The sequence below is a fragment of the Oncorhynchus keta genome, chromosome 1 (genome assembly GCF_023373465.1).
Source record: "Oncorhynchus keta strain PuntledgeMale-10-30-2019 chromosome 1, Oket_V2, whole genome shotgun sequence".
Classification (NCBI taxonomy): domain Eukaryota; kingdom Metazoa; phylum Chordata; class Actinopteri; order Salmoniformes; family Salmonidae; genus Oncorhynchus; species Oncorhynchus keta.
This window is the reverse complement of record NC_068421.1, coordinates 95,950,801-95,966,286: the sequence shown is the minus strand read 5'-3', so window position 1 is coordinate 95,966,286 and position 15,486 is coordinate 95,950,801. Positions and strand designations below refer to the sequence as shown.

At 47.0% G+C, this 15,486-nt stretch overlaps 1 protein-coding gene across 1 annotated transcript in view; it reads right to left on the bottom strand.

Moving 5' to 3' along the window:
* Positions 1-13,674, bottom strand: part of LOC118378571 (mitochondrial import receptor subunit TOM70-like) — a 46,497-nt gene extending 32,823 nt beyond the window's left edge. Inside the window, exons 1-2 of the mRNA XM_052467510.1 lie at positions 13,345-13,674; positions 177-350 (exon numbers count right to left, since the gene is read on the bottom strand). Of these exons, the coding sequence (XP_052323470.1) occupies positions 177-350; positions 13,345-13,590 (420 nt within the window). The 5' untranslated portion in view covers positions 13,591-13,674. The remainder of the gene's footprint in view (positions 1-176; positions 351-13,344) is intronic.
* Positions 13,675-15,486: the final 1,812 nt, after the last annotated feature.

Genomic DNA, 15,486 nt, shown 5'->3' with positions numbered 1-15,486 from the left:
CACTAGTTGTCCAGAAGATGGGCTCATTGTAATGGCTGGTATGGAATTAATGAAACAGCATTCCATTCCAGCTAGTATTATGAGCTGTCCTCCCCTCACCAGCCTCCACTGCTATAAACCCACATGAAAACATACAGAGCAACATAATGGTTTCCATGGTGATAGTTGTCACTAACCTGCTGTTCGTAGGCAGCAGCTCTATTCTGGTAGAAGGTGGACAGGTCTGTCTGGTTGTCTCTAGGACACAGGCCGATGGCCTCTGTGTAACACTGGATGGCCTGCTCATACTTCCCAGCCTTGAAGTACTTGTTGCCCTTGTTCTTAGCACCCTGGGCCCGGTCCAGAGGACTCTACAGGATGGAAGGGAGAGAGACAGAGTTAGTAGCACCCTGGGCCCGGTCCAGAGGACTCTACAGGATGGAAGGGAGGGAGACAGAGTTAGTAGCACCCTGGGCCCGGTCCAGAGGACTCTACAGGATGGAAGGGAGGGAGACAGAGTTAGTAGCACCCTGGGCCCGGTCCAGAGGACTCTACAGGATGGAAGGGAGGGAGACAGAGTTAGTAGCACCCTGGGCCCGGTCCAGAGGACTCTACAGGATGGAAGGGAGGGAGACAGAGTTAGTAGCACCCTGGGCCCGGTCCAGAGGACTCTACAGGATGGAAGGGAGAGAGACAGAGTTAGTAGCACCCTGGGCCCGGTCCAGAGGACTCTACAGGATGGAAGGGAGGGAGACAGAGTTAGTAGCACCCTGGGCCCGGTCCAGAGGACTTTACAGGATGGAAGCGAGAGTTAGTAGCACCCTGGGCCCGGTCCAGTGGACTCTACAGGATGGAAGGGAGGGAGACAGAGTTAGTAGCACCCTGGGCCCGGTCCAGAGGATTCTACAGGATGGAAGGGAGAGAGACAGAGTTAGTAGCACCCTGGGCCCGGTCCAGAGGACTCTGCAGGATGGAAGGGAGGGAGACAGAGTTAGTAAAAACTGTTCGCTGCTCTGGCCCCCCAATGGTGGAACAAACTCCCTCACGACGCCAGGATAGCGGAGTCAATCACCACCTTCCGGAGACACCTGAAACCCCACCTCTTTAAGGAATACCCAGGATAGGATAAGTAATCCTTCTCACCCCCCCTAAAAGATTTAGATGCACTATTGTAAAGTGGCTGTTCCACTGGATGTCATAAGGTGAATGCACCAATTTGTAAGTCGCTCTGGATAAGAGCGTCTGCTAAATGACTTAAATGTAATGTAAATGTAGTAGCACCCTGGGCCCGGTCCAGAGGACTCTACAGGATGGAAGGGAGGGAGACAGAGTTAGTAGCACCCTGGGCCCGGTCCAGAGGACTCTACAGGATGGAAGGGAGAGTTAGTAGCACCCTGGGCCCGGTCCAGAGGACTCTACAGGATGGAAGGGAGGGAGACAGAGTTAGTAGCACCCTGGGCCCGGTCCAGAGGACTCTACAGGATGGAAGGGAGAGTTAGTAGCACCCTGGGCCCGGTCCAGAGGACTCTACAGGATGGAAGGGAGGGAGACAGAGTTAGTAGCACCCTGGGCCCGGTCCAGAGGACTCTACAGGATGGAAGGGAGAGTTAGTAGCACCCTGGGCCCGGTCCAGGGGACTCTACAGGATGGAAGGGAGGGAGACAGAGTTAGTGGCACCCTGGGTCAAAGGTGAACAAGGAGTAACTAAAAATAATAAACACAGCTCCAACTAGGTTGGAGTGGGGGAAGAGAGGAATGCATTTGTGTGCCTAACGAAAACAAAGAGGGTCCTTAACCTATGTTTGAACCAACCCAGCTATAACTCTGGTGAGATAGGACAGGGAGTACCCCTCCAGGTTTTGTTTTATATTGGGGGGAATGGAACTGTCAGTTGGGTAGTGATCAACTGTGGTGAGAATTGTAGAGAAGTGGCCGATGCCACATTTTTATGGCGATACATCAGTGCAAAAGTGGGGAGAACCGTCACAAAGCCTGTGTTTGATGGTTGATTTTGGAGAGCGTTCGCAATTTCTGCTGTTTTTTCGCTAATGGCATAATTAGGGTTGGTATCACTGCTGAGGTCAGAGATCAATCCTTTTATGGGTGGAGGTTCACTAATTAGCGGAGGAGTGGTGACCACCTTTGATGGCTTGCACATTATTAGAAACATTTAGAGGAACATTTTTGCCTATTTTCTTTCAAAGTTTGGGTTTGGAATTCATTGGAAGCTGCAAAGACACGTTTAATCTATTTATAGATGTTGACGAACTATCAGTACCGTACCAGTAATGTGGAAGTTGGACGTGAATGAATTTGCAAAAGCAAATTGACTTAGTTAATCATTGCCAATGATGAATCCTACCTGGGTAGGCTATCTGGGTATTAAACTTTAATTAACCTGAGAAGTTGCTTCATCCAGGTTAATATGAGAAGTTTAAAAGTGTCTCATTTGATTGGAAGAACATTAAGTTATTTAACTTATTAAATTGAATGAGACGATAATCCATACCATCTCCATTGATTGGATATCATACGTTTAAACTGTAGATCAAATGTTGGGACCATTCAACACTGCGATGCACTTCTCCCTAAGGCCGAAGCCACGTGGGATTCCCGTTGGGGCGGGGCTTCTGGCAGTACTGGATTACTGAATGGTTTTGCAAAAAAACACATTTTACCGATTGATCAATTTAATGATAAATCAGACCTGTATAGGCTATTTGGGAATTAAACTTGAATTAACCTGAGGAGTTGCTTCATCTAGGTTAGTTTGGAAAAAGTGTCTTATTTAGAAAACTCATCAATTTGGATATTATTTAAAATATCTATTTCAGAATGTAAATTGCCAGGTTTACAGTTATTAGTTCAATTGGATAAGACATTGATATCCGTCTGGATATCATAAGTAATGACTTGAGTGTGACCTGAATAACTCTTCATGAACGAATATAGTAGGCACCAGTCAGCGGTCAATGATTTCACACGCAACTACCCGGGGCGAAACTACCCGGGGCGAAACTACCCGGGGCGAAACTACCCGGGGCGAAACTACCCGGGGCGAAACTACCCGGGGCGAAACTACCCGGGGCGGAACTACCCGGGGCGGAACTACCCGGGGCGGAACATTACATTACATTTTACATTTAAGTCATTTAGCAGACGCTCTTATCCAGAGCGACTTACAAATTGGTGCATTCACCTTATGGCATCCAGTAGAATAGTCACTTTACAATAGTGCATCTAAATCTTAAAGGGGGGGGTGAGGAGGATTACTTATCCTATCCTAGGTATTCCTTAAAGAGGTGGGGTTTCAGGTGTCTCCGGAAGGTGGTGATTGAACTACATGGGGCGGAACTACATGGGGCGGAACTACCCGGGGCGGAACTACCCGGGGCGGAACTACCCGGGGCGGAACTACCCGGGGCGGAACTACCTGGGGCGGAACTTCCGTTCCGCAAGGCGGAGGAGTTTCAACGTAGCACAAGAAAACCAAATGGCATTTTCCCTTGTTAGCTTTAGCATGCAAGCTAAACCCTCCTTTGTGCCTGAAAAAGCAGCACATAGGATTCCCTTGTTAGCCTTAGCATGCAAGCTAAACCCTCCTTTGTGCCTGAAAATGCAGCACATAGGATTCCCTTGTTAGCCTTAGCATGCAAGCTAAACCCTCCTTTGTGCCTGAAAATGCAGCACATAGGATTCCCTTGTTAGCCTTAGCATGCAAGCTAAACCCTCCTTTGTGCCTGAAAATGCAGCACATAGGATTCCCTTGTTAGCCTTAGCATGCAAGCTAAACCCTCCTTTGTGCCTGAAAATGCAGCACATAGGATTCCCTTGTTAGCCTTAGCATGCAAGCTAAACCCTCCTTTGTGCCTGAAAAAGCAGCACATAGGATTCCCTTGTTAGCCTTAGCATGCAAGCTAAACCCTCCTTTGTGCCTGAAAATGCAGCACATAGGATTCCCTTGTTAGCCTTAGCATGCAAGCTAAACCCTCCTTTGTGCCTGAAAAAGCAGCACATAGGATTCCCTTGTTAGCCTTAGCATGCAAGCTAAACCCTCCTTTGTGCCTGAAAATGCAGCACATAGGATTCCCTTGTTAGCCTTAGCATGCAAGCTAAACCCTCCTTTGTGCCTGAAAATGCAGCACATAGGATTCCCTTGTTAGCCTTAGCATGCAAGCTAAACCCTCCTTTGTGCCTGAAAATGCAGCACATAGGATTCCCTTGTTAGCCTTAGCATGCAAGCTAAACCCTCCTTTGTGCCTGAAAAAGCAGCACATAGGATTCCCTTGTTAGCCTTAGCATGCAAGCTAAACCCTCCTTTGTGCCTGAAAATGCAGCACATAGGATTCCCTTGTTAGCCTTAGCATGCAAGCTAAACCCTCCTTTGTGCCTGAAAATGCAGCACATAGGATTCCCTTGTTAGCCTTAGCATGCAAGCTAAACCCTCCTTTGTGCCTGAAAAAGCAGCACATAGGATTCCCTTGTTAGCCTTAGCATGCAAGCTAAACCCTCCTTTGTGCCTGAAAATGCAGCACATAGGATTCCCTTGTTAGCCTTAGCATGCAAGCTAAACCCTCCTTTGTGCCTGAAAAAGCAGCACATAGGATTCCCTTGTTAGCCTTAGCATGCAAGCTAAACCCTCCTTTGTGCCTGAAAATGCAGCACATAGGATTCCCTTGTTAGCCTTAGCATGCAAGCTAAACCCTCCTTTGTGCCTGAAAATGCAGCACATAGGATTCCCTTGTTAGCCTTAGCATGCAAGCTAAACCCTCCTTTGTGCCTGAAAATGCAGCACATAGGATTCCCTTGTTAGCCTTAGCATGCAAGCTAAACCCTCCTTTGTGCCTGAAAAAGCAGCACATAGGATTCCCTTGTTAGCCTTAGCATGCAAGCTAAACCCTCCTTTGTGCCTGAAAATGCAGCACATAGGATTCCCTTGTTAGCCTTAGCATGCAAGCTAAACCCTCCTTTGTGCCTGAAAATGCAGCACATAGGATTCCCTTGTTAGCCTTAGCATGCAAGCTAAACCCTCCTTTGTGCCTGAAAATGCAGCACATACGATTCCCTTGGCAACGGAAAGGTTTTACTTATAACGTATTATGTTCAAACCCTTTTCTGCGTTTTTTGACAATGTTTTAACCGGAAAACGCGGCAACAACGAAATGCGCCTTGGTCTACTCACGAGAGAGCTCGCCGGGATATATATATCGCTGGTCAAGCTTACATCTCCCGATCGGCTGGCTCTTTGTCCTCGCTTGAGAAATGAATAATTACCGAGCCTACCCGCGTCTGAAACACGTTTGGCCAAACGCTCTATTTCTCAGATTTCTATAATTAGCTTTCTCGGCCCTCATACAGAAATGTATTCGCTTACATTACCCACTGACTACATCAGAGAACAACACGGAGGTGGGGAATCCTCAGCGCACACACACAATAATGCTCGTCTACCACTCCAAAAATGTGTACGATAAACGTGGTATATTATGTAATCTGCCATTCAATTTTATACAGGCTGAATCAAAATGAAAGCGTCATTCTATTTTAGATTCCTATCAGGGGGCTCCAATTATGTTGTGTCTTTGGCTATGCCGGTGATAAGTGATATGACATGCTATTCTATAAAATAATTTATCCGTAATTAATATCACCTGATTGAGCTAATCATGTAAATGTAATTAACTAGAGAGTCGGGCACCACAAAAGAATATTTAGAGCTGTTATCTTCCGAATAAACTCTTAAAGACCTAGTAATATTTTACATCAATAGCAGTCAATATCAATCGTCATCTTAATTCAGGCTCATCTGAAAGTTGTAAATTCTTGGTTATCTGCACGAACCCTGGCTAACAATTTGAAATCAGCAATACAAAATTGGGTTTAATTATTGATTTACTAAATACCTAACTAATCACACAGAATTACACATACACATAATTAAATCATAACTTGATTACAAATTATATCATAAAGGAAAACGTCCCTTGTGGGCGGAACAGATATGACAGCTTGTTACACAAAGGAAAAGGGCTGGGTTTGAGTGAAAGAGCGGGAAGACTGAGGGACACAGGGAGAAGCTGTGTTATCGTAAATACAGTATCTGCTGCATTCTAAATTACCGCCCATTTGGAAAAGGAAAATGGAATAAATATTTACTCTGAGTTGCACTTCGGTAGGTTGATGGTAGATGGAAGGCCATGTTGCCTAACGGAGTCCTTTGAAGAATGTCTCTGGTTGTCAATTGGATGCGATGTAGTAACGTCATTGTGTGATAGACGGAATACTCTGTCTGTTCCTTCCTAACCCTCGTTGCATCTGCTGTTGCTAACTCAACGGCTAGGAGGTATCACTTCTGTAGTGAATAAGAGTTCAAAGTTTATACCATTCGCAACCAAAGCTCACGCTGATGTTGGCTTCGTTCTGTAGTTATTATCTGAACCATTCTGACATCGGACCGTCGTCCTACATCCTCGGAACAGGAAGTTATATTGTCGTCAAGGGCTAATATAGGAAGGGAGAGGAGGGTGTATAGCCCTTGTCCCTTCACAGTGGCAGGCCACTGATTGAGCAGAGCCCTCTCTTATGAAAACCCAAATCTCACTTTTTAGAAGCTAAAATCACATTTCATCCCATCACAAATAATTTTACATTTAAATTGAACAACAATTCCACGTGAATCCGATAACTCTGATGTGTAGACTTTCCACTGTAGAGTTTATGTCATCTTGTCATTGATGAGAATGTCTCAGATGACAACCGAACTGACATCATATTCATTAAGTACCACCGCATATGTTCCATTGGTCGGATTACAAGAATATAGTTCATTTCCCCCCCACCTTCTGTTCCCAGAATCTCTATGTTAACCAAGGGGTTTGCAAATGTAACCTCAGTTGGGTAGAGAGAGGAAAAAGGGGGAAAGAGGTATTTATGACTGTCATAAACCTATCCCCCAGGCCAACGTCATGACACATCCATCCAGCCAGACTGTCCCCCTACTCCATCCTAACCATCCATCCAGCCAGACTGTCCCCCTACTCCATCCTAACCATCCATCCTAACCATCCATCCAGCCAGACTGTCCCCCTACTCCATCCTAACCATCCATCCAGCCAGACTGTCCCCCTACTCCATCCTTACCATCCATCCATCCCGACTGTCCCCCTACTCCATCCTAACCATCCATCCAGCCAGACTGTCCCCTTACTCCATCCTAACCATCCATCCAGCCAGACTGTCCCCCTACTCCATTCATCCATCCTGACTGTCCCCCTACTCCATCCATCCATCCTGACTGTCCCCCTACTCCATCCTAACCATCCATCCATCCTGACTGTCCCCCTACTCCATCCTAACCATCCATCCAGCCAGACTGTCCCCCTACTCCATCCTAACCATCCATCCAGCCTGACTGTCCCCCTACTCCATCCTAACCATCCATCCAGCCAGACTATCCCCCTACTCCATCCATCCATCCTGACTGTCCCCTACTCCATCCTAACCATCCATCCATCCTGACTGTCCCCCTACTCCATCCTAACCATCCATCCAGCCAGACTGTCCCCCTACTCCATCCAGCCTGACTGTCCCCCTACTCCATCCTAACCATCCATCCAGCCAGACTGTCCCCCTACTCCATCCAGCCTGACTGTCCCCCTACTCCATCCCTAACCATCCATCCAGCCAGACTGTCCCCCTACTCCATCCTAACCATCCAGCCTGACTGTCCCCCTACTACATCCTAACCATCCAGCCTGACTGTCCCCCTACTCCATCCCTAACCATCCGTCCAGCCAGACTGTCACCCTACTCCATCCTAACCATCCATCCAGCCTGACTGTCCCCCTACTACATCCTAACCATCCATCCACCCTGACTGTCCCCCTACTCCATCCCTAACCATCCATCCAGCCAGACTGTCCCCCTACTCCATCCTAACCATCCAGCCTGACTGTCCCCCTACTCCATCCTAACCATCCATCCTGGCTGTCCCCCTACTCCATCCAGCCTGACTGTCCCCCTACTCCATCCTAACCATCCAGCCTGACTGTCCCCCTACTCCATCCCTAACCATCCATCCAGCCAGACTGTCCCCCTACTCCATCCCTAACCATCCATCCATCCTGACTGTCCCCCTACTCCATCCTAACCATCCATCCATCCTGACTGTCCCCCTACTCCATCCTAACCATCCAGCCTGACTGTCCCCCTACTCCATCCTAACCATCCATCCTGGCTGTCCCCCTACTACATCCTAACCATCCATCCAGCCTGACTGTCCCCCTATTCCAGCCATCCAGCCTGACTGTCCCCCTACTCCATCCTAACCATCCATCCTGGCTGTCCCCCTACTCCATCCTAACCATCCATCCAGCCTGACTGTCCCCCTTCTCCATCCATCCAGCCTGACTGTCCCCCTTCTCCATCCATCCAGCCCGACTGTCCCCCTACTCCATCCTAACCATCCATCCAGCCTGACTGTCCCCCTACTCCATCCATCCAGCCTGACTGTCCCCCACTCCATCCATCCAGCCTGACTGTCCCCCCACTCCATCCATCCAGCCTGACTGTCCCCCTACTCCATCCCTAACCATCCATCCATCCTGACTGTCCCCCTACTCCATCCCTAACCATCCATCCATCCTGACTGTCCCCCTACTCCATCCCTAACCATCCATCCATCCTGACTGTCCCCCTACTCCATCCTAACCATCCATCCATCCTCACTGTCCCCCTACTCCATCCTAACCATCCATCCATCCTGACTGTCCCCCTACTCCATCCTAACCATCCATCCATCCTGACTGTCCCCCTACTCCATCCTAACCATCCATCCAGCCTGACTTTCCCCCTACTCCATCCATCCAGCCTGACTGTCCCCCTACTCCATCCATCCAGCCTGACTGTCCCCCTACTCCATCCATCCAGCCTGACTGTCCCCCACTCCATCCATCCAGCCTGACTGTCCCCCTACTCCATCCCTAACCATCCATCCAGCCTGACTGTCCCCCTACTCCATCCCTAACCATCCATCCATCCTGACTGTCCCCCTACTCCATCCCTAACCATCCATCCATCCTGACTGTCCCCCTACTCCATCCTAACCATCCATCCATCCTGACTGTCCCACTACTCCATCCTAACCATCCATCCATCCTGACTGTCCCCCTACTCCATCCTAACCATCCATCCAGCCTGACTGTCCCCCTACTCCATCCTAACCATCCATCCATCCTGACTGTCCCCCTACTCCATCCTAACCATCCATCCATCCTGACTGTCCCCCTACGCCAGGGAGTGAGAAGGGATCCCACTCAGATGGTGTAATCGACCATGTCCAAGAAAGGGAGGGGCTGGACAGACAGGCTGAGTGGTTCTTGTTGGCGCCTAAAGACACTTGGGAGGAGTGGGCTTCATGGTGCCGACTTGTGCAAACGGAGGCCCCTGCAAACCTGCAGCCCTGACATTGAGTAAGTTTACATGCACACTAATAATTGAATATTAAACATTATGGCAGTAGTAATTGAAACACCTTCTCTTAAAATCAGCATAAGTTAATAATACAAGTAAACATACGCTGATTAAAACACCTGGTTTTCTGTTTTGAATGATTCGGACAAGTAGACACCTTAATGGGCGTTCCAGTGGTGCATTTGATCCACGCACGTGCCAGCACCAGCCAAGTGGGCCTCCCTCTTTGGGGCGAGTGGGCCTCCCTCTTTGGGGCGAGTGGGCCTCCCTCTTTGGGGCGAGTGGGCCTCCCTCTTTGGGGCGAGTGGGCCTCCTCTTTGGGGCGAGTGGGCCTCCCTCTTTGGGGCGAGTGGGCCTCCCTCTTTGGGGCGAGTGGGCCTCCCTCTTTGGGGCGAGTGGGCCTCCCTCTTTGGGGCGAGTGGGCCTCCCTCTTTGGGGCGAGTGGGCCTGCCTCTTTGGGGCGAGTGGGCCTCCTCTTTGGGGCGAGTGGGCCTCCCTCTTTGGGGCGAGTGGGCCTCCCTCTTTGGGGCGAGTGGGCCTCCCTCTTTGGGGCGAGTGGGCCTCCCTCTTTAGGGCGAGTGGGCCTCCCTCTTTAGGGCGAGTGGGCCTCCCTCTTTAGGGCGAGTGGGCCTCCCTCTTTAGGGCGAGTGGGCCTCCCTCTTTAGGGCGAGTGAGGGGAATATGCATTTTAGTAAACATACACATTTTATCAAATCAAATACACTTCCCAAAAAGAACATGGTCGCTGTATTAGAACGTTTATATTGATTGACGTCCCAACAGGTAGCCTGATTTCAGTCCATGTAAACAGGATTATTAGGGAAATCGTTCTTGCAAATGTTTTATTCAAACTATTATATTAATCTGACAGTCCACAATAATGGTATGCCTTACTCATTGGCAGCTCACCTGCATAGCTCGACGTTAGGCTCATCACAGACAGATCACTTCTGTGGGTGAATTCATTCAAATGAGGAGAGACTTTGAACTGTGGACTCATGTTGGGTGTAGCTAGCAGGTTACAACTGAACTCAGAATGGAGTGAGGCAGTGCAGTGGAAGGTTTCTATACAACACTGACTGTGGACTTGTCACATTGATTGGGTTGTGTGAATGTGTACAAGCAAGTAACACAACAAGATGTCAGAACTATGTAGCTACCTTTAAAATGCAGATTCAGGATCAGACTTTTTGTTCGACTGGCAAGCCCTTCCCTGTCTGAACCAATTAAGATCTGTCCCCCCTTACCAACTACTAATCACAGAGACCAACCAATGAGCAGGAGTTCTGACCATCCGTAGTATTTGGTGACTTGTTAGCTAACGAGTAAATGAAAGGAAAAGCAAGGTGACTCAATGCCGTCAGAAAATATTCACACCCCTTTTTCCACATTTTGTTGTTACACAGCCTGAATTTATAAAAGGGATACAATTGAGATTGTTTTGGTCACTGGCCAAAACACACACAATACCCCATAATGTCAAAGTGGAATTATGTTTATTGAAATGGTTACAAATTAATAAATAAATGAAAAATGTGTATGTCTTGAGTCAATAAGTATTCAACCGCTAAATAAGTTGTTTAACATGATTTTGAATGACTACATCTGTAAGGTCCCTCAGTCCAGCACTGAACTTCAAAACAGATTCAACCAAAGACCAGGGATGTTTTCCAAAGCCTGATGGGTAAAATGTTTAAAAAAGCACACCTTGAATATCCCTTTGATCATGGTGAAGTTATTACAGTTTGGATGGTGTATCAATACACCCAATCACTACAAAGATACAGGCGTCCTTCCTAACTCAGTTGCCGGAGAAGAAGGAAACTGCTCACCATGAGGCCAATGGTGACTTTAAAACAGTTACATAGTTTAATGGCTGTGATAGGAGAGAACTGAGGATGGATCAACAACATTGTAGTTACTCCACAATACTAAACTAATTGAGAGTGAAAAGAAGGAAGCCTGTACAGAATACTAATACTCCAAAACATGTACCCTGTTTGCAACAAGGGACTAAAGTAATACTGTAAAAGACTTGGCAAAGTAATACACTTTTTGAAGTTGTAAAATGAGAACTTGTTCTCAACTGGCCGACATGGTTAAATAAAGGTGTTCTCAACTGGCCTACCTGGTTAAATAATGGTGTTCTCAACTGGCCCACCTGGTTAAATAAAGGTGTTCTCAACTGGCCTACCTGGTTAAATAATGGTGTTCTCAAATGGCCCACCTGGTTAAATAAAGGTGTTCTCAACTGGCCTACCTGGTTAAATAAAGGTGTTCTCAAATGGCCTACCTGGTTAAATAAAGGTGTTCTCAAATGGCCTACCTGGTTAAATAAAAAAATAAAAAACAAAAAAAGTCTGGTTAGCTTCAGCTCACGCAAAGGTTGCCGGTTTGATACCCGTACTGGACAAGATCTATTTTGGGGCGGCAGGTAGCCTAGTGGTTAGAGAGTTGGACCGGGAGGCAGGTAGCCTAGTGGTTAGAGAGTTGGACCGGGAGGCAGGTAGCCTAGTGGTTAGAGAGTTGGACCGGGAGACAGGTAGCCTAGTGGTTAGAGAGTAGGACCGGGAGGCAGGTAGCTTAGTGGTTAGAGAGTTGGACCGGGAGACAGGTAGCCTAGTGGTCAGAGAGTTGGACCGGGAGGCAGGTAGCTTAGTGGTTAGAGAGTTGGACCGGGAGACAGGTAGCCTAGTGGTTAGAGAGTTGGACCGGGAGGCAGGTAGCCTAGTGGTTAGACAGTAGGACCGGGAGGCAGGAAGCCTAGTGGTTAGAGAGTAGGACCGGGAGGCAGGTAGCCTAGTGGTCAGAGAGTTGGACCGGGAGACAGGTAGCCTAGTGGTTAAAGATTTGGACCGGGAGGCAGGAAGCCTAGTGGTTAGAGAGTTGGACCGGGAGGCAGGTAGCCTAGTGGTCAGAGATTTGGACCGGGAGGCAGGTAGCCTAGTGGTTAGAGATTTGGACCGGGAGGCAGGAAGCCTAGTGGTTAGAGAGTTGGACCGGGAGGCAGGTAGCCTAGTGGTTAGAGAGTTGGACCGGGAGGCAGGAAGCCTAGTGGTTAGAGAGTTGGACCGGGAGGCAGGTAGCCTAGTGGTTAGAGAGTAGGACCAGTTGGACCGGGAGGCAGGAAGCCTAGTGGTTAGAGAGTTGGACCGGGAGGCAGGTAGCCTAGTGGTTAGAGAGTAGGACCAGTTGGACCGGGAGGCAGGTAGCCTAGTGGTTAGAGAGTTGGACCGGGAGGCAGGAAGCCTAGTGGTCAGAGTGTTGGACCGGGAGGCAGGTAACCTAGTGGTTAGAGAGTTGGACCGGGAGACAGGTAACCTAGTGGTTAGAGAGTAGGACCGGGAGGTTGTTAGATCAAACCCCCGAGCTGACAGGGTAAAAATCTGTCGTTCTGCCCCTGAACAGACAGTTAACCCACTGTTCCTAGGCCGTCATTGTAAATACGAATTTGTTCTTAACTGACTTGCCTCCCGGTTAAGGTTCAATTGAAAAAGTCAAGGGGTATGAATCCGTCTTGATGGCTCTATAGAATTAGTCAAACATGTGCTTGGCTCTCAGTTCAACTAGCTAGTTAGCGACATGTTTCGCTCATACCACGCTAAATATGACATAGTGTAACTACATTAGTTTCCTTCATTGAAATGGTTATTTAGGCGCCTAGTTAACGTTATTTAGCGTGCTTTTTTTTAACCATTCTAACTAGCTACCTAGCTCGTTAGCGGCCATCTGCTACATGTAGGTGGGATTCATTGACAGTCTGTCCTTGAATGTATTTCGGTACTGAACAAATTCTGCTCAAGGAACACGGATTTAGTGTTATAGCTAGTACCGGGCTGGGCAGGAAAAATGAAGTAAAGCAGAGTTATATCTAGGAGAGCCTGAGATTCATACCATGTCCTCCAGCTCGCGACTGGTTCGGTTAGCTGCGCCGTCTTGGCCCTGGACGGGGCTCGCGCTGCCTTCTGGAGTTGTCCGTTCCCCATTCCGTTTCCCCGGTGAGTCCTTCGTCTTGCTGCGGTTCCACAGGTAAACAGCTCCTACACCCAGCACTATGGGGGTTCCGATCAGGAGGGCCAGCTGCCAGCGAGGGAGACTGCTCCCGGACTGCGGCTCAACGGGCTTTGAAGCGGCCATCATCCACCATGCAAGGAGAGCACACAACACTGCTTACACTACCGACTCCGTTATCGGCGAGGTCATTGCAGAAACAGCGGAATCTTGGGATACTGGCGGGCGCCTTGCAACTGCAACCGGGGCGAGGTACTCTGTACTTCCGGACTACACAGGACAACAACAACAAAAACACCACTGCAAAATGACATGCAGTGTAAGGGCCCCATCTAGTGTACGTTGTATGTAATGGAGGCTGCATCAAATTCATATCAACAGACCCACCTTGACTATGAGAGATACAGTATGTCTGTATTTGCTGTGCTTTACCACTGATAAAGATGGTCATTATTTAACACTCACATAAACTGTTGATGTTATTAACCTTTATTTTAACAAGGTGTCATATTGAAACCAAAGCTGCATTCGAATACCCATACTAACAGACTGTATACTACATACTGTATACTATATACTATTAGTCTGTAGGTCTAGAGCTGTGTTCCAATACCCATACTAACAGACTGTATACTACATACTATATACTATATACTATTAGTCTATAGGTCTAGAGCTGTGTTCCAATACCCATACTAACAGACTGTATACTACATACTGTATACTATATACTATTAGTCTGTAGGTCTAGAGCTGTGTTCCAATACCCATACTAACAGACTGTATACTACATACTATATACTATATACTATTAGTCTATAGGTCTAGAGCTGTGTTCCAATACCCATACTAACATACTGTATACTATATACTACATACTATATACTATTAGTCTATAGGTCTAGAGACTAGAGCTGTGTTCCAATACCCATACTAACACACTGTATACTACATACTATATACTATATACTATATACTATTAGTCTATAGGTCTAGAGACTAGAGCTGTGTTCCAATACCCATACTAACATACTGTATACTACATACTATATACTATATACTATTAGTCTATAGGTCTAGAGACTAGAGCTGTGTTCCAATACCCATACTAACACACTGTATACTACATACTATATACTATATACTATATACTATTAGTCTATAGGTCTAGAGACTAGAGCTGTGTTCCAATACCCATACCAACATAATGTATACTATATACTATATACTATATACAACTCTTCAGAACAACAACGCTTTCAACGTTTTTGTGTCAACAAATGGTAACGTACTGTTATTGCTAAGAAAGCTCTGGAGATTTTCATACCGTTTGTTACAACATATCTTTGCGAGCAATCCTTTTCGAGGATGCTGGACATAAAAATGAAGAAAAGGAACAGACTTTGTTTATGAAAATGACATGAGAGTGGCACTTGCCAAGGTGAAGCCGCGCATTTCTGAACTGGTCTCTGAAAGGAAACAGCAGAAGTTACACCGATTTGCAGTAAATATTCATTATTATGTTTTTGTTTTTGAGTGAAAATCATGTTTTGATGATTTTGTTCTTTGAACACAGTGATGTTGATAAACGGTTCATGTTGTGCACCAGTAAAATATATACATATGTATATTTTATTTTTCCAATTAAGTAGTGTTCGGTGAATGGGCATATGAAACTGGTGGGGTTCAGTACCTCCAACAAGGTTAAGAACCACTGGTCTGTAGGTCTAGAGACTAGAGCTGTGTTCCAATACCTATACTAACATACTGTATACTATATACTACATACTATATACTATTAGTCTATAGGTCTAGTCTGTGTTCCAATACCCATACTAACATACTGTATACTATATACTACATACTATATACTATTAGTCTATAGGTCTAGTCTGTGTTCCAATACCTATACTAACACACTGTGTACTACATACTATATACTACATACTATATACTATTAGTCTATAGGTCTAGAGCTGTGTTCCAATACCCATACTAACACACTGTGTACTACATACTATATAC